Raw genomic sequence first — 22,076 nt, 5'->3', positions numbered from 1 at the left:
GCAAGAGCGTGGAGGCCTAGGGCTGTGTGCAGGGAAACCTCTGTGGAGCAAGGCATCAGCAGTAGAAAGGAGAAAGATGGTAGTGGAAGAAGTACAGAAGCAGGAGGAAGCAGTTAGATGCACTAAGGCAGTGTCGCAGGCATGGAGGCTAGCATGGAGGCTAGCAGAATTAGATTTATGTTAGGGGCTACTTATGATGTGCTGCCAACTCCCCAGAACCTAAACCAGTGGGTAGGTGAGGATGCTGTCTGCCCACTGTGCACTTGTGTCTGCACGCTTAGACATATTCTGACAGGTTGTAAGGTTAGTCTTTCCCAAGGACGTTGTACCTGGCGTCACAATCAGGTACTGAAATGTTTAGCAGCTGCAATTGAGGAAAAACGGGTGAATGTAAATTCCATGGCCGTTAACAGAGAGAATAGATGTATTAAGTTTGTACGGGAGGGAGAAAAGGCTAGACTATCAGGCATCAGGCATAACACGGGACAGCTAAGAGTAGGAGGAGCCTGGCAGATGAGAGCGGATTTAAATGGACAACTGGTTATTCCAGCTGAGATAGTTAGCACTCGACTACGGCCAGATCTGCTGTTGTGGTCTGAGCCAGAGAAAGTAGTTTATTTCATAGAGCTGACTGTCCCGTGGGAAGATAGAGTTGAGGAGGCTAATGAGCGAAAAAGAGCTAAGTATGCAGAGTTAGCAGCAGATGCAGAGCAGAATGGATGGAAGGCTTATGTCCGCCCGGTAGAAGTGGGTTGCCGTGGATTTGTGGCAAAATCGGTGATTGCTCTGCTGAGCGAGCTGGGCATACGGGGAAGGAGCCAGAGGACTGCGGTTAGCAACATGTCCCGGACAGCAGAGACAGCCAGCGACTGGTTATGGGTGCGCAGAAAGCATGCTAGCTGGGGAACTAGCTAAGGTAAGGAAGGCCGCATGTAGGCCTCGATTTGTTTGTTACGCGATTTGTTTGTTTGTTACGTGGTTCAGTCCGCAGCAACGGGGCGAATCACGGTAGATTTGTTTGTTTGGCTCGTGGTTCAGTCCGCATCAACGGGGCGAATCATGGTAGATTTGTTTGTTTGGCTCGTGGTTCAGTCCGCATCAACGGGGCGAATCACGGTAGATTTGTTTGTTTGGCTCGTGGTTCAGTCCGCATCAACGGGGCGAATCATGGTAGATTTGTTTTTGTTACGTGGTTATTAGTTACTATATTAGCTGTTGATAGACATCGAATGGTGAGAGAAACAGGGTTGTGCAGTGGCGGTGTGGAGGGGGGAGACTCCAGGACGCTGGAAGTCACTGTTAAGCCTTCTCGAGGTGTCGTGGGCCTAACTTAACGAAACATCGGTGAAGGGAGGTGCCCACTTGAAAACCCCAATGACATGCTGCATACTGCTGTTGTCTTCTTGTTACGTGGTAGCTATGGTTAGCTGCTGAGCGGGCCATACAAGCCAGCAGCGTTTAGTTAGTTTATGTTTTACAAATGTCTGAACTATGCTGCTCAATGGGCTTACAAGCCAGCAGCTTTTACTTAGTTTATGTAGATTATAGGTTAATTGTCATATTATATGACCACAGGTTTGGTAGGGTCTCTTAGCTGAACAGGGCCTCTAAATGTGTTTTGCCTGGGATTTTGGCACAAGGGATTATAACATCTTATCCTGTGTATTACTGAATGTGACTAATAGCTCATACACGCCACCTACTGTACACATCAACACAAGCCTTCATTGCCCCCCCCCCCCATTTATTAATTTATTTCAGTCAGTGACTCAGCATGTGTGTTTTTCTGTATCATCATGTTTAAATCGATCATCTTGACACATTCTGACTTGGTAATAATCTTCTACTACCAAAAGGTTTTCAGACCTGCCAGACTGTGAGTTTATCTCCTGTTCACAGTTTTCTTCAGGTTCCCCCAGATAATCTATATGATCCAGATCTGGGCACTGTCAAAGAAACAGAAAGTGAAACTCACAGTAGGGATGAAGGATCCGGGAAAGAGTCGGAGTTTCTCTGAAAACATGTGACCAGAGACCACCCCACTCCTCCCACCCAGCTCCATCTGATACCTTATAAAACCTCTGTGCTCTGCTCTTCTTGTCTCTTCAGCATCACAGAGCTTTGTGAAGCCAACAGCTCAGGTAAGATGACTTTAAATGTCAGGATCAGGAGACAAAGATTCAAACTATTATATTCTCCTGATACATTTACTGTTAAACATTTCATGATGAGTGAAGCTAAACATTCACTCATTGTTTATTTTCTATGCTTCTGATCATTTTCTAAATCCTAGAAAAGCTACTGAACAGATCAATGTACCAATGCTCTGACCTGTACATTATGTGTATACTGGTTATGTTGAGCAGGAAGTGAAAGGGATGAACGTGATGTTTGGTACCTGAAGGATCAGAGTCTGTCTGGAACATCTTCTGATTTCCTGTAAAAACTGTGGAATCATTGAATGAATAGTTTTGTTCTTGTTTTCATTTAGAGACCAGACTGCACTGACTCTTCACTGTGTGGAGCTGTTTCAGACATCACCATGGCAACGTGAGTAGAATAAGAACAATTACAAGAACAATCAGGATGTTTATTGAGTCATTACACAAGTTACTGTTAGAAGAGCTGGGAGAAGGAGGAGAGATCACATGTGAGTTGTAGATAAAAGTAGTTTATTCTCCAGAAGTAAAAGAGAAATAAATCAAAGTACAAATGAAATAAAACCAATAATGGTAGAAGCCAGAGACAAGGAGTGAGCGACTGCCACCAGCTGATACAGTGGAGGCAGAACAGTGGAGTTAAAGTAAGAGGAGCTGTTAGGGACATTATTCAGAATCAGCTTCTCACATCAAACCAAAGTCATTCAGACAGTAAACTGAAAACCTCACACATACAAGTACAATTCTTTAACACACTCTCATGTGAACTGAATTAAAAATTTTACAGCTGAATATCCAAAAAGCTGGACTTGTAGAATTTTCTTAAACACATTTGATCCAAAAAGATTATTTAGTTCTAACAGACTGGTTTAAATAGGTTCATCTGTGTCTTTTAATGACTAGATATTTACATGCCATTGAAGAAGACTGTTTGATTCTGTCCTCTTTCTCCAGTTAATGAGGTATTGTTTCCTTCTCCACTGTAGCATAAATATAAAACAGGATTATCTTACCTCATGTTGAAACTCAACAATAACCTTCACTTCTTTATCAGTAGAAGGAACCTCAGCCATCCTGTCTACAGGCCCAAACAGTTTCAGGAAGTCAAACACTTCATTATCTTCATCTGACTGTGCATTAGCCCACTCACTAAAACACCATTTTCAACTTTGACATCTTCACAACTTTAGTTATATTTAAGTTTAGAAATGAAAGTAGAAGCCTAATTCAACTAATTAGTTTGTTGCTCCAGTGACTACCAAGGTGTCCACCTAAAAATTATAGTGCAAGATATTTCAATAAACACCTCCTGTCTGGCTCGCCAAGATTTAGCCTGTAACCCACTTATGGTACACAGAGTATTCAAATATATTTTGGAAATGTCTAGATTTGTAGGAGGGGCTTCAGGAGAGTGACAGACACATAAAGAATCTGGAACTACAGGATACTTACAACTTAAAATATATTAAACTTAAAACTAAATTACAAAAGTAAGTTTCCCTTCAAATGTGGGTATCACTCTCCTAGTGTAACACATTCAGTGCATCACTAGGTGTAATAACAGTGCTTTGCAGGTCTCCTTTCCTTTAATGTTCAGTTCAACTAGCTTCAATCAAGGAATATAGCATTGAGTCAAAAACAAAGTTAGGTGGCAATATGTGGAATTCAACAATAGGCTACTGAAAGGATGAGTATGAATGAGTATGTGGTCTCCTTAGGAACAATTTGACCTTGGTCCAGATCCTCAGGATAAGGAGATAATTATGGGGCCATTATTGTAGCAAAACTATCTGCAAATGTGTATTTCAATCCGTGTGTGTGTAACCAGTTTTGGGGCGGCTGTGGCTCAGTGGGTAGAGCGGGTTGTCCACGAACCAGAGGGTTAGCGGTTCGATCCCCGGAATGTGCCACATGCTGAAGTGTCCTTGAGCAAGACACTGAACCCCCAGTTGCTCCCAGTGTGAGGCACTGGTGTGTGAATGTGTGTGTTTGTGTGTGTGAATGGTTAGATGTGTCTGTGACTGTAAAGCGCTTTGAGTGTCAGGTAGAAAAGCTTTATATAAAAGCAAGGCCATTTACCATTTACAAATGTGTAAAAAAAATTCCGCAAATGCGTACATCGATCTGTATGCATAGACAAAGCTATAAATGTGTCATATGTAAATATCTGGCCTCTCCATTGGATGTGTTCTTACACGTGATTTTTACTACACTTCTGCTGCGACAGCTCCGCAAATGTTGTATGGCTGGGATGAACACTGGTCCCGATCCCGATGCAGCGTGGAGGCTGGATGTCGTGCTGTAACTACATAACAGGGCTGTCTCCCGTTAAAATAAGTTCATCCTCCTGGGCTTCCACTTCCAGCTCTTCTTTGACGGCGCTACTATTTCACCTGGCAACTAGAAATACTATTTTGTCCCGTCGATTTGCTGATAGGTCGCTGATTCAAGCAGAGGACTCTGCTTTCGCCTCATCCATTCATAGATTACTCATTTTAAACAGTCTATGTTAATAATGTGCGGCGAATTTTATCACTTCTGTGATAAAAGAAGCGTGTGTGTGAGCGTGTGAACTTAATGAAATGTGTGTGTCTCATTTGAGAGCCCTGTTGTGTTACAGCACGACATCCAGCCTCCACTGCATCTGGATCAGGACCACTGTTGGTCCCAGCCACAGTCTGGTACCAGCCAGAGTCAGACCAGGCAGCTTAGCTAATATCATTGGATGCTAGCGTAGCGCCCACTGGTGGTATGTAGCTATATAGCTACGGAGGCTCACAGACTAATCTCCACACGCATTTACAAATCGCTGCGCGCATTTGCAGATCTGCCGTGGCAGAAGTGTAGCAAAAGTCACGTGTGAAAAGACATCCAATGGAGAGGCCAGATATTTACAGATCACATATTTATAGCTTTGTCTACGCATACAGATCAATGTACACATTTGCGGAATTTTTTTTACACATTTGCAAATCTAGTTACACACACATGGATTGAAATACACATTTGCAGATAGTTTTGCTACAATAATGGCCCCATAGATAATCCAGTTCATGGGTAGTTCATCGTCTCCCTCATCAGGAATAAATCCAAAATCCACAATCTATTTCCAGAAAAAACTTAAAATCTATCTTGGTTATACAAGGCTATCACTACACTGAGTATGAAATTCCATTTAAAATCCAAAAGTCCCAATAGTCTTATTATTTACAATAGCAGTTTAAATGTGCGCCACCAAGATATGTAGCACAGCACCAACTAATTTATATTTAATATCTTTGATTAAGTTGAAAATGCAGAAACATGTGGCTTCACTGGTGATTTAACACTAATAATCATACCATCATGTTCAACATGTTATAAAGCAGTGATTCTCAACTGGTGGGTCGAGACCCAAAAGTGGGTTACAGGCCCGTTTTCAATGGGTCGTGGGCCTTTGCCGGGGCAAAAAAAAAAGAAAAAAAAAAGTTAAAAAATAAAGTGTCACCGATTCACACTCCTTAACAGTAGGTGGCGGGTGATAGCCCCCATTTCACACAATAGAGTTCCGGGCGTCATGTGACTTTTTGTTGACACCACCATATTGGCAGAAAAACTCAGAGGAAAAATGAATGATGCACTGATTTCAGGCTGTTAGAGTTTACTGCGCACGGACCCTTATCATACCCCAGGTGTGATTTTTTTCGAGCATTGAAACAGCCAGCACGGACTATGTTCCTGACCTGCAGTATCTGGATATAACTACCTCATTAACTTTCCTTTGTCCTACTGTTTTTAACACCATGTCCAACAGATTTCTTTCCATAAAGGCAAATTAGGCTAATGTTTATAATGTGGATTACAAAGGAGTGTTGCTCATTCAGCACTAAAACTACTCACAAGGAGAAAAAACTTAAACAGTTACTTGTTATTGTAGTTACATTACTGTCATGAACCTCAGGTAAATTCTTCAATGTTTGCTTTCAGCGCTGGCTCCATTCATTTTAACTCTTCCTGTCAACATGGCTGTGTCAACAAAAAAGTCACGTCTATAGAAGATCGCAAAGTTTGTTTACATATGCTAATTTAGCATGGCGAAACGCAGGTACGACGCAGATTATATGAGATATGGATTTTCCTATATTGAGGACAAAGGAGGACAAAATATTCAGTGTGTTTATTGCAGCAAGGTGTTGGCACCTGAAAGCATGAAGCTGTCAAAACTGAGGGGGCATCTGGAAACAAAACACCATTCTCTCAAACAAACCTGTTGAGTGTTTCAGAACACGACTACTGAAATGTTCTGATTGTCATGTCAGCCTTATGATTAATGCTTGAATGTGACTGAATAGTTTTAATAGGACATTATTATATATTCAACGAGTGGGTACTCAGCTAAAGCTGCATATTTTGATAAAAATTAGAAAAAAAAAGTTCCATTTATAACTGGTGGAGGTAGAGCAGACCACAGTATTAATCACATGAAAACACCAGTGAGTCTAGAAGAAGTGTGGGTGTGGCATCAATAACATGGCTCCAAGTTCTTCTTGTTTACATGTGACTGGTACCTAAACCATATCTTGACTATTGGAAGGTCACTAAGATGAACTGAACTTTGTGGACAGAAAAGACATTATTGATTGATCACAATACTCATGAACATGATAATGTAGTTATCACTTTTCAGCAACCAGTAACATGCAGCCTCCTACACACATCACATTCTTAGATTTTATTAACTGATCTTTTCACTATGAACAGAAAACAGTTAATGAAGTGTGAATAATGAAATTGTAAATGTGAATTGAGCATATTTGTACTTTTGCTTTTCAGTAACACTAACATCTCATCAATGTATCAGGACATCATCTCCAGAAGTACTCTGATCTCTTCAGGATCTCCTGCTGTCTACCAGCTGAAACCAAAAGAAGAGAAGATTGGAACTCTGACTAGAATGACTGTTGGAGAGAGAAATGTGAAGAAGACCAATAAAACCATCTTACTAGTTGGTGAATCAGGAGCAGGAAAATCTACTTTGATCAACTCTCTGGTCAACTACACCATGGGAGTGAAGTTTGAGGATGAAGTCTGGTTTCAGATCATAGAGGAGGAGAAAAGAAGTCAAATAGAAAGTCAGACATCAGATGTGATCGTGTACGAGATCTTTGGTTTTGAAGATAAAACTCTGCCCTACTTTCTGACCATCATCGATACTCCTGGATATGGAGACACCAAAGGAATTGAATATGATGTCATCATCAGTCAAAGATTAATTGACTTGTTTAGATCAGAGGATGGAGTTCATGAAGTTAATGCAGTGGGTCTGGTGGTGAAGGCCACTGATAATCGTCTCAGTGATCGACTGTCATACATCTTAAATTCAGTGGTTTCTCTGTTTGGAAAAGACCTGGAGAAAAACATCGTAGCTCTCATCACACACTCTAATGGAAGAAAACCTAAAAATGTTCTTGAAGCTCTTGAAGCTGCAAAAATTAAATGTGCTAAAAATGAGAAGAATCAACCTGTTCACTTCCTGTTTGAAAACTGTCAGCATGAAGACAGAACAGAGGACTTAGAAGACCTTCAACATGCTGATAAAACATCAACGAGAGGAATGAGAGGGTTCACAGCTTTTCTGGAAAAATCTGAACCTCAGAAACTGGAGAAAACTGTGGCTGTTCTGAATGAACGTGTCAGACTGACAGCCTGCATCCAAAACCTGGAAGAGAGAATCAGACTGACTGAACTGAAACAGACAGAGATCAAACAGATTCAAGAAGCTCTGAAGACACATGAAGAAGAGATGAAGAAGAATGAAAAGTTCGCTGTAGAAGCTGATGAGGTCTACAAAGATAAAAAAGAACATATTAATGGTGGGAGGTGGTGGTTGGTGTTTTATGAAGGAGCTGTCTGTTGTACTGTCTGTGAGGAGACCTGTCACCATCCATGTACAATAACCTGGTCTCCTAGACACTGTGAGGTGATGAAAGGAGGTCGCTGTACTGTTTGTACCAACAAGTGTCCTGTATCAGATCATGTGAAAGAAAAGTGGAAATATGTGACCAAGATGAGGAGAGTTAGGAAAACTGAAGAAGAAATAAAACAGAAGTTTGAGAAGAATAAATCAGAAAGTCAGAAAAAGTTGAGTCTTGTGGAAAATCTTGAGAAAGAAATGAATCAACTGACATCAGAGAAGTCCCAGTTCCTGGATGAGGCCTACCAACATGTTGTCAACCTGGAGCAGATCGCCCTGAATGTTGACTCAGTGTCCACTCATGTCCACTTGGACTTCCTGATTGAGAAGATGAAGGAGAGAGGAGACAGAGAGAAGGTCCAGAAACTGGAGGAGATGAAAAAGAGAGTGGATGAAGGAACCAGAGCTGGGATGCAGTATGTGTGGGGTACTCTGATGGGATATGGGAAAAAAAAAAGTTAAATAATGATTCATGTAGATGAACAACATGATTGTGATGTTTCTGCTGTCGACTCTCTTTAAACATGAATCAGTTGTTTCATTGTGATTGTGTTCAGTGTAATATTCAGTTCATATTTCCAATCAGAAACATGGTGGAGGAAATATTCAGATCATTGACTTCAGTCAAAGTAACAACACCAACATATTAGTAGTGTTATCAGTTCTCAGTAAATGTAGTTCATGTATCAACAGTAAAAGTATTCCATGAGGAAAATGTTCTATCAGTGTGATATGATTGTATCTCATATTACTGGCTTGTTGTTGTCATTCTAATCAGTTTGTACAGAGGATGTTACTCACACTGAACTCAGACACAGTGGAGAAATCTTCTGCTGTGCTGGAGCTCCATCCAACTTTAATACTTAAGTGTTTTTGAAGAGAACAGTCCTGAAATCTGATGTTCTTTGATTTGACTGATGCCTTGGATTATTCATGTGTTCATGCTGGAATGACTAGTTGGAATATTTCAGATGACTCAGGCTGAGTAGAAACATTTAGATCATTTTATGTTGTTCTGATTTTTTAATTCACTATATTCTGTTCTTCACATTCAATCGTCTCCTGGTTGAAGCAGTTTTCTGTGAATCCTGAATAAAATCTCTGCTTCATGAAATTAGTTTGCTCAGAGTGTCTTCACTGGAAAATTAATCCGTCAGAGATAAATCATTATGAGTGGACAAATCAATAGGTTGGTAAACTCTGAGAATAAAGACACTGGTGAGCTCAGCAACATAAAAAGACCTGGACGTCCACAGAAGACAACAGTGGGGGACTGTCTCAGGATTGCTTCCATGGTAACGAATAACTACGACACAACATGCAGTCAAGAGAAAAATAGGCTTTATTTAGTCTGACTGAAACATGGCTAAATCATGATATAATATCAGCCTAATCTTTACTGCAAACATTAAAGGAGAACTTGGAGAACTGGTAAGGTTAAATGTTCCAGGTAGACGTGCACTTTTATATTATGTTAAATATTTCATGAGTTCTGACAAACTGACAAACATCTCCTCAGAACAGCTGGAAGAGAATGGTCTCAAGGATTGTATCATCAAATAACAATGGGTGAAAATGCATCTGGTCTTTGTGATTAAAGCAGAGGTCAAATCTCCCTGAAATGAAAAAGCTGACATCCAAAATATTCTGAACGTTCTCAACAAATCTCAGATTATGTCTTCATGGATGACATCATACAGCAGTTAGCAGAAACTGAAGCACTGTCCATGATAAAAGACTGACACTGACAAATTACACTGATTTAACATGATGAAAATGTTTACTCATAACTTTACATGACTACTGTTAAGATAACATGATGAGAACATGGGACCAGTTGTCTACATGTTATGGACCACGTGTCAAAAGGAGGGATGCAAACAAAGACTCAGAGACACTCAGTGGCGGTTCTACATTGAATTGCGCCCCGGGCGAGAACACCTCCGAGCGCCCCCTTAATCTATCTTTCAGGGAGGAACAATTAGATCCTTGGTTACTGCCTCCAATTCTACACTTGGCACACTTTTGGTTGGTTAAACTATGTTTTGACACGAAATAGAGTTGTAGCAAATGGCAAATGTTCATCTTTGTAACTACCTACAGATATGAAAATTTCGTTGGCTAATTACAGGACCCAACGTGATGGAAATAAATAATAACTGAACTTGTAACAGTTTTGTTGCAAAGCACAATCTCATGGTGAAATTAGATCTGGTGTTTGTTAAGACTAATTACTGTTGTATAAGCATTGCAAGCATCATAGCAAAAAGGCTAACAAACGTATCACCAGTTAACATTAGCCCTTCATTCATGACATGATACTGGAATCATGCAGAGAGAACATACCTTTTATCTTTCCTTTTTCTGTCCATCTCGTTTATTTGACACTCGACAATCAACAGATTTCCATCCTCCAACGCTGTCACTCACGACCAGAAGTCAAGACTAAACCAATTCACCTTGGTGACCAGATAATTACCTATTTTTATTTGGCCATTTCACACAATTCATAAAAACCAAACGTGCATGAATTATAGGCCTGTATTTATTATATTATGAATGAAATGTGCGTTACATGGAAGAAAGTGAAGGTGTTAGTAACTTTTATACAGTGGATCCCCCCGTCCGTTCAATTTGGGAGAGACCCAGAGGTGAACTGTCCCCCGCGCCCCCCTCCCCTTTCCCTTTCTCACACACAGCTTCTCTGTACGGCACCTTCTCAGCAGCAGGGGCGGCTGTAGCTGCAGGGGGCGACAATTTGCCAATTCCCTGCACAGATATGACAGATAATAGAAAACCACGCAGCGGCGCAGATTTATTTGTTTATTTTTTTTTTTTTTCCAAGTGCTCGTGCCGCCCCCCTTGTGTCATGAAAAAATGCCGCCCCGGGCGGCTGCCCGGTTCGCCCGTGCCTAAAACCGCTACTGGAGACACTATAGTTCACTACTAGTTCAGGACTAGGGTTTAGAACTGGTTTTAGTCTTTTTGAGATTCTCCACACTAATCAGTGTCAGAATCAAATGTTGTAAACCAATGATACGCCTGCTGACAACCACTAAAGAGATGGAAACGTGAAGATAAAACCATGGAACCACATCCAACAGTCAATACATGTTTGTTTCTGTGAAAGTTCAAGAGTATATAATCTGTGTTTGTCTAACAGTGAATTTATAATCTCAACAAAACACAGGTTATGTTTTCATTTTCAGGAATGGCATCAACAGTGAGTCTGCATGTTCTCCCTGTTCTTCTCCAGATGAGATACCTTGAGTCAGAAAGTCTAAAATAACATCTGAATATTGTTCCAGAGTCATGTCCATGCTCCATTTAGACCAACAGGAAAGATTTGAAATCACCGCCTGATGGACACTTCTTCTTCTTCTTCTTCTATATGAATCTAATAACCTCTGTTTTCTGTTTCATATATTAAAGGACAAAAGGTTCATTTACTGGTTTTTGCTTCTTTTCTCCTCTTCCTCTATCTTTTTCTTTCTTCTTTCACTCCCAGATCAATAACTTATTTTCATTCTGAATTGTTGTCAAACTGAACAACTTTAAAGAGTCATGGACAAGACGTTGAAGGGAAATGAATCAGGATTGAGTTCAGAGTCGTGTCAGGTGGGGGGGGCCCTTAGGGAGGTCCCCTACTGTCACTGAGAACTTAACACGTTTCAGTTTAGTGTGAGGTTGTGTCAGTCCTCGAGGGCCCTCTGCTGGCCAGGGGCCCCAAGCACCTGACAACTTTACAGGTTGTGTACTTACAGATTGTGTCCAGCAGGTGGAGCCAGAGTCGTGTCTCTTCTGTCCTCCAGCAGGACTCAGTTTTCTGATTTAACATGAATCATTTCTCTCTGAGCTCTGAAGTCTTTCTATGATCTGACATTTATTTCATGTTGTCCACACATTCACAGACTCTAAAGGTTTTTATTCATCCTTCATCTAATGTTTCTGTCTGAAGCAGCTTTTAGTAAATGTGGAGAATGAATGTCTCTCCTGCTGTCCACACAACAAGGAGGAGGAGAAAGGGAGGAGGAGGAGGAGGAGGAGGAGGAGGAGGAGGAGGGCTCAGGGATCTGACGCAGTGTGAGCAGCGGCCGCCTCTCTTCCTCTCCCCGCGGTCAGGACGACACACGTCGGCTCAGAAAGCCTCAGAAGCAGCACATCTTCCCGGACAGAGAGACCCAGAGGCTTCCGGAGGCGATGAGGACGATCAGAGCCGTGATCGGAGGACAGCCGCAGCCCCGGAGCCCCGGGTGGAAGCCGCAGCTGTGACCGCGGAGCTCCTCATTGTGTCCCGACCGAGTGGCGCAGAGAGAAAAGGATGCCTCCGCGGCCGCAGACTCTCTTCCAGTTCCTGTCGAAAAACCAGATTATCCCCCGACACGTAGCGGCTCTTCTGGCCTCGGTGGCGGAGGGTTTGCTGTTGAGGAGCGCGCTGATTTCTGAGGGACTCCGTCCTCCATGCTGGCCGCTCAGGATCCATGAAAACTCTCCATGAAAACAAGGAGCAGCAGGAGGAGGAGGAGGAGGGGGAGGAGGTCCGGCTGCAGCGCCATGGAGGACAAGGAGAACAATCTGAAAACGGCCAGGTTGTGGAGGGATGCCGCCCTGCGCTCCAGGAAGCTGCGGAGCAACCTGCGCCAGCTCACCCTCTGCTCCAAGAACAACCAGATAGAACTGCCAGAGGATATAGCCGAGATAGAGGTGCTGAACCTGGGCAACAACTCCCTCCAGGAGCTGCCACAGGGGCTGGGATCCACCCTCAACAACCTGCGCATCCTGGTCCTCCGCAGGAACAAGTTCACCTCTGTGCCCCGGGTGGTGTTTGAGCTGGTGCAGCTGGTGGAGCTGGACATGAGCCACAACTATCTGAGGAGCCTGTCTGAGGGGGTGGGACAGCTGAGGGGTCTGAAGAAGCTCTGCATCAGCCACAACAAAATCCAGGCGCTGCCAGCTCATATCGGGGTCCTTCAGGCTCTGGAGGAACTCGACATCAGCTTCAACGACCTGCACGACTTGCCCACATCTTTCTCCGGCCTGGCCAAGCTGCGCACTCTGGATGCAGACCACAACAAGCTCAACCAGTTCCCCTCCGAGATTCTGGCTCTGGGCGAGCTGGAGGAGCTGGACTGCTCCGGGAACAAGTTTGAGGCGTTGCCAGCAGACATCATGAAGCTGCAGTCCATCAAAATCCTGTGGCACAGCAGTCTCCATGTGTCCTCCTTACCCGACGCATTCTGCCGCCTACACAACCTGGAGAGCCTGATGCTGGATGGGAACAACCTCACTGCCCTGCCTCCTTCCTTTGGTCGCCTGCAGAGACTCAAAATGATCAATTTGTCCTCCAACGAGTTTGAGAACTTTCCTCAGGTGATTTTAAGCATCACAGGGTTAGAGGAGCTGTACCTGAGCAGGAATAAACTGACCCATATCCCAGAGGAAATTGGGCAGCTGCTGAAGCTGGTGAACCTTTGGCTGGACAATAACAACATCACATATCTGCCTGACTCTATTGTGGAGCTGGAGAAGTTGGAGGAGCTTGTTTTACAGGGTAACCAAATAGCCATTCTCCCAGATCATTTTGGGAAGCTGTCCAAAGTGAACATTTGGAAGGTGAAGGATAACCCTCTCATCCAGCCCCCGTACGAGGTGTGCATGAAGGGGATCCCTTACATTGCCGTCTATCAGAAGGAACTTGCACATTCACAGCTCGCCGTGAAGCCACGACTGAAGCTGGTCCTGATGGGGATGAAGAACGCTGGGAAAACCAGACTGAGGCAGAGCGTGGTGAGCTCACAGCAGGACGTCACAGGAGTCCAGGGAAACAAAGGCATTGAAGTCACTAACTGGGTGGCGGACGCCGGTCGCCACCTCACATTTCTAGTGTACGATCTGTCAGGGAAGCAAAACTACGACCTCATCAAACCTTTTTTTCTCTCCCCCGGTGCTCTCTACATCCTCGTCATCAACCTCAAAACATATTCGCCCAAGAACTTCTACGCTCACGTGGGCTATTTCCTCCACCTGCTCTGTGCCAAAGTACCCCACGCCGTAGTGTGCTTGGTGGGCACACATGCAGACCTGTGTGGAGAGGTGGAGGTGGAGGAGAAGAGTCTGGACATTCACAGACAGATCGGCCTGCAGGAGGCGAGGGACACCCAGAGTCTGGGAGCCTGTCTCAGCAGGTGGACCAGGCTCTGGAGCAGGGCTACAACGTCCGCACCTCCAGCCCTCACGTCCTCTTCTACGGCGTCTCTGACAGGAACCTGAGGCGGAAGAAAGCCCAGCTGGCAGATGCTGGAGGAGTTGCACATTAAGCCCAAAGACCTGTGGCTCTCGTGGTGGGACTCGGCCCATCTGGGCCTCCAGGCGGGGCTCACGGAGGACCGGCTGCAGAGCGCCTTATCCTACCTGCACGAGAGCGGGAAGCTGCTGTACTTTGAGGACAGCCTCACCCTGAAGGAGTATGTTTTTCACAATCTTCCACGGTTCATTGCAATTCTTAACGTCTTCTTCCAGAGGGACGAGTCCACACTGCTGGACCGGCTCCTCTCTGAGGGGGAGCGGGGGGACAAGGGGAGGGTGAGTCTGGTGATAGAGGATGAGAAGGGGGAGAACCTCAGGGTCACCCACCTGCAGCACCACGTGGAGGGCTTCCTCCAGCACGGCCTCCTGCCCTCCAAAGTCATCCGTCTGCTCCTCAGGCCGCTCATCCAGACCCAGCAGGACCTCCACCTCATCATGGAGCTCCTGGAGAAGATGGGGATCTGCTACTGCTACTTGAATGTGTTGAGTTTAATAATCTTAATCTTCATCTCACTGTTTTCTGACCCTTAAACACAAACATCACATTCACAGTGATTGTTCTTCTTGGTTTATTCTTAAACCTGATTCCAGATTAGTTTCTTGTTTCTTTGAGCTTTTCTTCAGTTCCTCAGTTCCTTCAGTTGAGTCAATCAGGAAACACTTTGAGTTTGAGAAAAAGATCTGATCTCAGATTGTTTTTATGCAGCTGTGGAGTTATTTCCTGCTGCTGATTAAAATCAGAACAGATTGATATGGATGCAGGTGGAGAGGTCTTGGTTCATTCAGACGTGATGATCAACAGCAACGTCAGGATTTAAAAAGTCTGAGGACAGAGAAGAGTTGGACTAAAGACACATGAAGGATGAGAAGATGGAGGAGACACCACAAACCTCTGGAACCAAGGAGGACAGTATTAGATTGGAGGAATCTGTTTCACAACTAAGAGAAACTGTTTAGAAACTGAAATAATTGACTAAGTTTGTTGCTGTGACCCGGAGCACTTTCACTCTTGCTGTTGTCGCTGTGACTCAGCCAACTCGTCTTAATCCCCTTAAAGGATTTCAAACGGTCAAACACAACAGACCTGTCCGACAGGTGTTGGCTTCCTGCAGGCGCTCCAGGCTCCTGTTTACCACGGAGCTCAGCCAGGAGTCTGAACATATTCACTAGCGGTGGGAAAAAAATTCGGGATCCGGCTCATTGAACCGGCCACCAAAGAAGGATCATGAATCTAGAGTCTACTTAACCGGCTCAATTGAGTCCTACCACATTTGATTGATATATAATCAATAAAAAACAACATTCAAACATCTTATATCTCACTCGGCAGAGAAACTAAACGTACTACCCGACTTGATCACTAGCAAGCAGCACAAACTAAGGCACTCAGACACTCGGATCCACTACTCATGAGTCTATGCTTAACTGAGAGTAGGGAGTCAACAGCCACTCACTCGGTCGGCAGAGAAACAAAACTTAACCGACTCAGGGATCATTCTCATCTCAGAGAAAACACAAACGCTCTTAATCTGTTGCTGCCTATAGCCAGTCTAAAGACGGAAAAATTACCATATTTAAAAATTTAGACCATTAATCACAGTGTTACAGAGTCGGGTCCTGTTCATTGACAGAAATATGACACCTGTTGAGATGATATCTGATGATTATGGAAGATCAGTTCATGGTTATTAACATATCTGAGGCTGGTTCTGGATGAAGTTGTTTGAAAAACATTTTGTCTTTTCTTCTCATATCTTGTAATGATATCACTAATCACTATAAATGAATCCATGCATCCAAGATTCAAGATGTTTTATTCAATCAATCTTTCTTTATAAAGCACTTTAAAAACAACACAGCTGACCAAAGTTCTGTACAGAGACATGAGAATAAATAAAACACATAGACGAATTAGAAACAAGATTAAAATCATAAAACCAATCAAACAATAAGAACCAACATCTCAAACTGAGTTAAAGGAGAAAAATGTGTTTTAAGAGAGGATTTAAAAAGAGGAAGTGAGTCGGCCTGACTGATGTGTAGAGACAGATCGTTCCACAGTTTGAGGGCAGCGACTGAAAAGGCGCGGCCACCTCTCAACTTCCTCTTTGTCTTAGAGACGACCAACAATGACTGATCTGACAGAATGTGAGGTAGCGTACGACTGGAGCAGGTCAGACAGACACTGTGGAGAGAGGCCATGAACACATTTAAAAATAAATAATAGAAGTTTAAAATGAATCCAGAAATGAACTGGGAGCCAGTGAATTGCTGCTAAAACTGGGGTAACGTGTTGTCATGTGCTCAGTAAAAACAGTTTAGACCAGTTCCTACTTTGCAAGTCTCCCTGACTAACAACACTAAACAACACCAAATAAATAAAAGAAATATAAAACCTACAGAGAACTAAAATATAGAAAGTGGAAGAGAAATGTGTTTAATGCTAAAAAGCTAAAACCTGACCCAACCATACTGATGATCACATTCCTTAAAGCACAGGCTGACAAGGAACAATCTTCCAGTCTAACTTATCAATTAATCCTAAACTTAAAACTAACTAACACCACGGTGCAAAGGGGGAAGGGCTAATTTTGGTTTAGTCAGAACAGTAAGTTTTCTCAGTTCCTGACTAAATGAGGCTGAGGCAGTAAAAATTATATCTGAAACTGATATCATATTCACCACTATTGGATTTGATATATATATTGTATCATGAGAATGCTCCTCACAATGTTAACATAGAAACATTATTTTAATATTCATGTGGATATGTTGATTCTACTCTTAGTTCCCGATTAAGAATATTTCAAAGTTCAAAATTTCATTATTTGATATTTTGCTCCCTAAATACAATCAGAGAGAGAGAAGGGGAGGAGAATAAGGGGCTCAGAGTTAATTTACTCATAACAGGGATTATGTTCATAAGGTCAGGTAACTTAAATGTGTTTAAAAAGAGTAACAGTGTACTGCAGTTACCCGTAACCCAGGGGAACAAAGAGGTTTTGGATAGGACCTTGTTGTTAACTTGGATCGATGCTCAGTGGCGGAGGTGAGTCAGGGGTGTTTGTATATATCTCATAGTTCAGACGTCCATGAGGTCTGAAGGACCAGACAAAAGAGGATTAAAGACGTATCTACTCCTTCAGATAGACAAGTAAAGAAATGATGAACATGATGTCATGATGTTCTCCATGACAGTTATGACTCATTTGAAGCCTTAATGCTAGTCACAACCCAAATGTTGTGTATTGTCCATCTGCTCCTTCCTCTAAGTTGTGGTCCTCTCATGTTGCCATTAGGCAAGATTATTAGAAAACATGGCATAAACTTTCATTGCTATGCAGACAACACCCAGCTATATTTATCTATGAAACCAGATGAAACTAATCAGTTGGTTAAACTCCAAGCATGCCTTAAAGACATAAAGGCTTGGATGACCTGTAATTTCCTACTCTTAAACTCAGACAAAACAGAAGTTATTGTATTCGGTCCTAAGCATCTCAGAGATTCATTATCTAATCACGTGGTGTCTTTGGATGGCATTACCTTGGCCTCCAGTACTACTGTAAAAAACCTTGGTGTTATATTTGATGAGGATATGTCCTTTAAATGTCACATAAAGCAAGTGACCAGGACTGCCTTCTTTCACCTGCGTAATATCGTCAAAATTAGGAACATCCTGTCTCAGAGTGATGCTGAAAAACTAGTTCATGCATTTGTGTCGTCCAGACTGGATTATTGTAATTCATTACTGTCTGGCTGTCCAAATAGCTCTTTAAAAAGCCTCCAGTTGATTCAAAATGCCGCAGCAAGAGCATTGACAGGAATTAGCAAGAGAGATCATATTATTCCAGTTTTAGCTTCTCTTCACTGGCTCCCTTTAAAGTCTAGAATAGAATTTAAAATCCTCCTCCTTACATACAAGGCCCTTAAAGGCCTAGCTCCATCGTATCTTAAAGACCTTATTGTACCATATCATCCCAGCAGATCACTTCGGTCTGAAAGTGCAGGCCTACTTGTGGTTCCTAGAATTTCAAAAAGTAGAATGGGAGGTAGAGCTTTCAGCTATCAGGCTCCTCTCCTGTGGAACCAGCTCCCAGTTTGGGTTTGGGAGGCAGACACTCTCTCTACTTTTAAGGTCAGGCTTAAGACATTCCTTTTTGATCAGGCTTATAGTTAGGGCTGGACTAAACCATCCCTTAGTTATGCTGCTATAGGCCTAGGCTGCTGGGGGACGATGCACTGAGGACATGTCCTCCTTCTTTCTTCTCTCTCCTCTCTCTCATCCTCCACTTTCTTTTCTCTGGCACAGAGCTCTTGCCCTCTAATTTCCTATCTACTACTAGTCATACAATTCTGTGCTATTACTATGTAGAATGTTTACTGCTGTGTGTGTGTCCCCCCCCCCCCCCCCCTCTTCCCCCCTCTTCTTGTGAGTATCTCTGGCCTGGAGTGGTGTGTTTCCTGTGGAGCTCTATACTACATCTGTTGTCGTGGTCTCATCAGCCTGCCCAGTCTTCATGGAATCCTGAAGTTATCCACTCCTACCTGAATGAACAATTCTCCAACCTGCCTATGATTCCTCTTACATTTTCAAACTGTCATGTAACATCATCAGTTTGTATCATAAGATTCCACATGTACACTTTAGTCAGATATGTGTATCTATGACAGATGTATGTTTATCTTGCTGTTCTCTTCTCTTCTCTCTTTGCTGTTCTCTTCTCTCTTTCTTCTGTCTGTACCCGGCTGGCCTTAGGCAGATGGGTCCCTCCATATGAGCTGGGTTCTGCTCGAGGTTTCTTCCTGTTAAAAGGGAGTTTTTCCTTGCCACCGTTGCCTTCAGGCTTGCTCTGGGGGTTTCAGGCCGGGTTTTTGTAAAGCGTCTTGAGACGATTTGTATTGTTATTGACGCTATATAAATAAAATTGAATTGAATTGAATTGGTTAAATTTGAGGGTTTTTTTAATCAGATTTTGTGCTCAGTCAAGATTATAGTGACTCTAACATTAATGTGGATGTCACATCTAATCCCACATATAAAAAGAACATCTAATAGAAATGTATTAATGTAATTATTATATTTAATTCAAAGTTTATAAACTAATAATTAATGTAATAGAAAACATAACAATGTTAAACTAAATGTGTTTATGCAGCAGAATAATACAGAAACACAACTTGTAAGCTAGAAGATCTCAGAGCTAACATATGTACACGTAGTTTGTTTACAACTATTATTTATTTGCTTTGTCAGTGAGAACAACAGACAATGCTTTGACAGAACTCTGAGAATAAGCTTTTTAAACAACTGACATGTTGACTCAACAATCAGTTAAAAACTGAAACTGATCAACTTGGTAAGTGATAAAGAGAAGCTCCAGTATTTGGATCAAACAGCTGATGAATATTATGGTTTCAGAGTCAGTGCCCTCCAGACCGACTCTGACAACAGCTTCTACCTTCTACACTATAAAAAGTAAAAAGTTATTTACAAATGTTGGAACTGAATTAATCTGAACAATAAAATCACAACATTGAACAACATGGATGATCTGTAATGATGGAAATATTACAGATGATTTACTTAGTGACTTAGGAAACAGAAACACAACATCAACCTGATTATTTACAATGATTCATGAAACAAAACTTGGTTCAGTTGATGATCATTGAGTTGAGTGTGAGTGTGTAGAGACCATGATGAGATAAACATGTCACTGTTCAGTCCTGTGATACATGAGACATCCTGACCTGTTGTTGGACAACCATGAGACAACAGGTGACACTAGACAGTTCATTAGAAACATAACTGAAGCATTCTCACATGTAAGTATAAAATGATTTAACATATACAAAACACTGTCAATGAGATGTTGATCAAATATCAACTAAAGGAATCAGAGACAGTTATTCTAGAAATAGCTGCTGACACACTAGAGAAGACTGGATTCATAGCCTTCAGTACAGTTTGAAGGTTCTCTTGTGTTTGATGGAGGGACTTTGTGATCTTGAATTCTAATTGTTTTAATATTAAGTAAAAGTAACGAACAGATACGATAGGTCACTGGGCATCTGATAGTGAGAGGTGAAAAAAAAAATATTTCTGACTAATGTTAGATGCAGGAGAAGAGTGTCGTATAAAAATTGTTGTTAAACTGTTTGTCCATTTGTGAGAGGGAAATAAAGAGAACTGCAGTCAAGACAGTCTTTGGTGTTTTTTTTTGGTTTTTTTTTATTCTGTGCAGAAGATCAGATACTGTGATAACGTGTGTGGCAACGAACAGAGTTTTATATGTTCACATCCTGTTTGTCTGCTGCTGTAGTTGCTTAACCGGTTTCAGCCAGTTCTGTGGTAAAGATGCAAAATTGTTTGTTGCATGACACGTTCCTCTTTGCTGAGAATTATTGCTATGCACACAGACTTAACCTGTAAGGTGCAAAAGGTCACCTGTGGTTTATGTCTGCCTGCAGATGGTCTTCTCTCCAAACAGCAAAACAGAAAATCTTGAAATGTAAATTAAAATAAAACCACATCAGTAAGTCTAAACTCTGAGGAATGTATATGTTGATTTATATGCTTTGGTCCAAGAAACACATTCAACAATAAAATGTTTGTATCTTAATGTATTCATTCTATAAATGTACTAGTGATGTCGTCAGTAACAAGAATCAAAATGAACTGTGTGTAACAGAATCAAGGAAACAGACTTCATAAACAGGTCCCAGTCCTGGCTGGACTCCTCTTAGTCCTGATGGTTTTCTCTTCCCTGGTTCATCTCCTGTTTGTTCTGAGTTTGTGTTCTGTGTATCTACTGGACATGACATATCTGACTCCACCTGAACACCTCAGTCTTATCTAACCTGTCCTGCAGCATATGCACCAGCTCTTTAGGTCACTCTCTGTCAGATAGTACAGTGGTACAGCATTGTGTTTTCTCCTGATGTTTTCTGGAACAATGAAATGTTCTTAATGAAGAATGACTTTATAATGACTTCACCTGTTCCTGTATGAACTGTTAAATAGTTCAAAGAATCATCAATTTATTGAACCTTTATATACTATGTGTACAAAGTCTTCATTTATAATAAGATAAGATGATCCTGTAATTTATCCCACAGTGGGAAACAAGCAATAAAATATTTCAACTACTTTAAATATTTGGCAGAAGGTCACAGAGACTCAAACAGAGAACCTGATTCTAGTAGAGTTATAAACACATTGTCTTTATTCTGTTCTCAGTTCAAGTAAATCTGCAGCAACATGTTTGAATCTGATCATTAGTAATAAATGATGGTGGGAACAAAACTATAGAAAGAGAAACTGACAAGAGAGACAAGTGATTCTGGCAAGGGTTGGAGTTTCTCTGAAAACATGTGACCAAAGACCGCCCCATCCACCCCACCATGATATAAAACCTCTCTGCTCTGACTCCTCTCTGCTCTTCTTGTCTCTTCAGCATCACAGAGCTTTGTGAAGCCAACAGCTCAGGTAAGATGACCCTCCTCAGGCATTTTTGTACATTTTTCTCAACTTTGTTTGGTGATCATTTGGCTGAGTTACAGCTTGTGGACTTTTCTTTTTAGTCAAATTTTTGAAATCGAGTGTCTTTTATGTTCACATGTCTTTTATACTCTAGTGACTCTCAGTGAGGAAA

The 22,076-nt window shown here is 42.1% G+C and overlaps 1 protein-coding gene and 1 pseudogene across 2 annotated transcripts; both read left to right on the top strand.

Annotated features, from left to right (window-relative positions):
• Positions 1-2,306: 2,306 nt before the first annotated feature.
• Positions 2,307-9,190, top strand: LOC311507375 (uncharacterized protein). The gene is made up of 2 exons (XM_084571688.1): positions 2,307-2,550; positions 6,972-9,190. The coding sequence occupies exons 1-2, from the start codon at positions 2,543-2,545 to the stop codon at positions 8,572-8,574; spliced, it is 1,611 nt and encodes a 536-aa protein (XP_084427814.1). The 5' UTR covers positions 2,307-2,542; the 3' UTR covers positions 8,575-9,190.
• A 3,403-nt stretch (positions 9,191-12,593) lies between these two features.
• Positions 12,594-14,949, top strand: LOC311507916 (malignant fibrous histiocytoma-amplified sequence 1 homolog; annotated as a pseudogene). Its single transcript has one exon. The product of its transcript is annotated as a malignant fibrous histiocytoma-amplified sequence 1 homolog (transcript).
• The last annotated feature ends 7,127 nt before the right edge of the window (positions 14,950-22,076 follow it).

Source organism: Chelon labrosus (assembly GCF_963514085.1).
Source record: "Chelon labrosus genome assembly, chromosome: 22".
In the NCBI taxonomy this organism is placed as follows: domain Eukaryota; kingdom Metazoa; phylum Chordata; class Actinopteri; order Mugiliformes; family Mugilidae; genus Chelon; species Chelon labrosus.
The sequence above is the reverse complement of the archived record's forward strand: the minus strand, read 5'-3'. Positions and strand labels throughout refer to the sequence as shown.